This window comes from Myotis davidii, unplaced genomic scaffold (assembly GCF_000327345.1).
Source record: "Myotis davidii unplaced genomic scaffold, ASM32734v1 scaffold807, whole genome shotgun sequence".
NCBI classification, from domain to species: domain Eukaryota; kingdom Metazoa; phylum Chordata; class Mammalia; order Chiroptera; family Vespertilionidae; genus Myotis; species Myotis davidii.
In genome coordinates, this window is record NW_006298272.1 from 916,156 (window position 1) to 917,613 (window position 1,458).

Sequence of the window (1,458 nt, forward strand, 5' to 3'; positions counted from 1 at the left end):
GTTCCCTTTTATGTAATGATGTTTACTTTGAATTTATATTAGTTCACACAAACACTCCATCCATGGCTTTGTTCCGGCCCTCCGGTCCAGTTTCAGAACCCACTGTGGCCCTCGAGTCAGAAAGTTTGCCCGCCCCTGGGTTAGACCCTTTGCTTCTCCCCGGACAGTCTCCACCTCCCAGTAGCAAAACGGTGTGCCTGCTTCCAGCCCCACTCCCCAATAAAGCCAGTTTCCTGAAACAGAGAAGCGATGTACGATGATGACAGAAGTTAAGCCGTAAAAAATCTCTGGGGTGGAATTGATAACCACCCTCCCGCCTCTAATCTCACCCTAAACAGTGCCCTTCCCTTCCTTTCCCTTCCCAAGCAAACACCGTCTTCTGTGTCTGAAATCCACCCAAGCAGCCTGCTGGTCTCTGGTTTTGCATAACAAACATTTGTGTTTATTATGACATTCTTGTCATTTCCTTGGGGGCGAGACTGATTTACACATCTTTTCTTAACCTACTGGCCCAAGACGTGTTCCTGAATCCTAAGTAGAATGAGTTGGACATAATAGATCCCAATAAATATTTGTTGAACAAATTAATGCATTCTCGGATGAGTTCTTGTAATACTCAAGGCGCCGTTATCTACGAGAGGAGCTACCTGGCTCCCGGGAGGAACGGCTGACCTACCGTCACACCTGGGGAAGGGGTGGCTCCAGCTTCGGTCGGTCCCGTGCTGACAGGTGAGGACGGGGTGGCCGATGAGAATGTACCCGGGGTAACACTGGAAGGAGATGGACTGGCCCACGCTGTAGTCGGAGCCGACCAGGTACCCGTTGGGGAAGGGGGGCGGGTCCGGGCAGTTCTGCAGCTCATAGGCTGAAACACACAGAGTCAGGTCATCAATACCACGTGAGTGAGTCACGGGCTGAAACACACAGTCAGCTCATGAATGCCACGTGAGTGAGTCATAGGCTGAAACACACAGTCAGGTCATGAATACCACATGAGTTAGTCTGGAATGCAGAGGAGGAGAATGGTTACATTTAGCTTCTGGAGATGAACTTTTAGATATTTTCTTAAAAATAAATTTTCCAAGTTGCCAGTTGCCATGCGAAGCAGAACAGTAACTATTGGTAGAATTATAACGATTTGCAGCTTATGCTTACCATGTGCATTAGAAGTAATATTACCCAGACCCAAAACATACTTCACAATGTTATCCTCACCCAATGATATTATTTCCATTGACTTCTAGAGGGAGTAGGAGGGAGGGAGGAGGGAGACACAGAGAAACGTCGATCGGTCGCCTACCCCATGCATGAGCCCTGACAGGTGAGGATGAACCTACAACTGAGGAACGTGCTCTTGACTGGGAATTGAACCCTAGACCCTTCGGTTCTCGGACCGATGCTCTAACCACTGAGCCACTGGCCAGGGCTGTTATTTGTTTTTAAAGGCACTTGGACACG

General features: G+C 48.7%; 1 protein-coding gene across 1 annotated transcript in view; it reads right to left on the reverse strand.

Annotated features, from left to right (window-relative positions):
* The window catches only part of CSMD1 (CUB and Sushi multiple domains 1), a 710,708-nt gene that overhangs the window by 67,279 nt on the left and 641,971 nt on the right, over window positions 1-1,458 (reverse strand). The window contains exon 42 of the mRNA XM_015570591.1: window positions 677-865. Within this exon, the coding sequence (XP_015426077.1) occupies window positions 677-865 (189 nt within the window). The remainder of the gene's footprint in view (window positions 1-676; window positions 866-1,458) is intronic.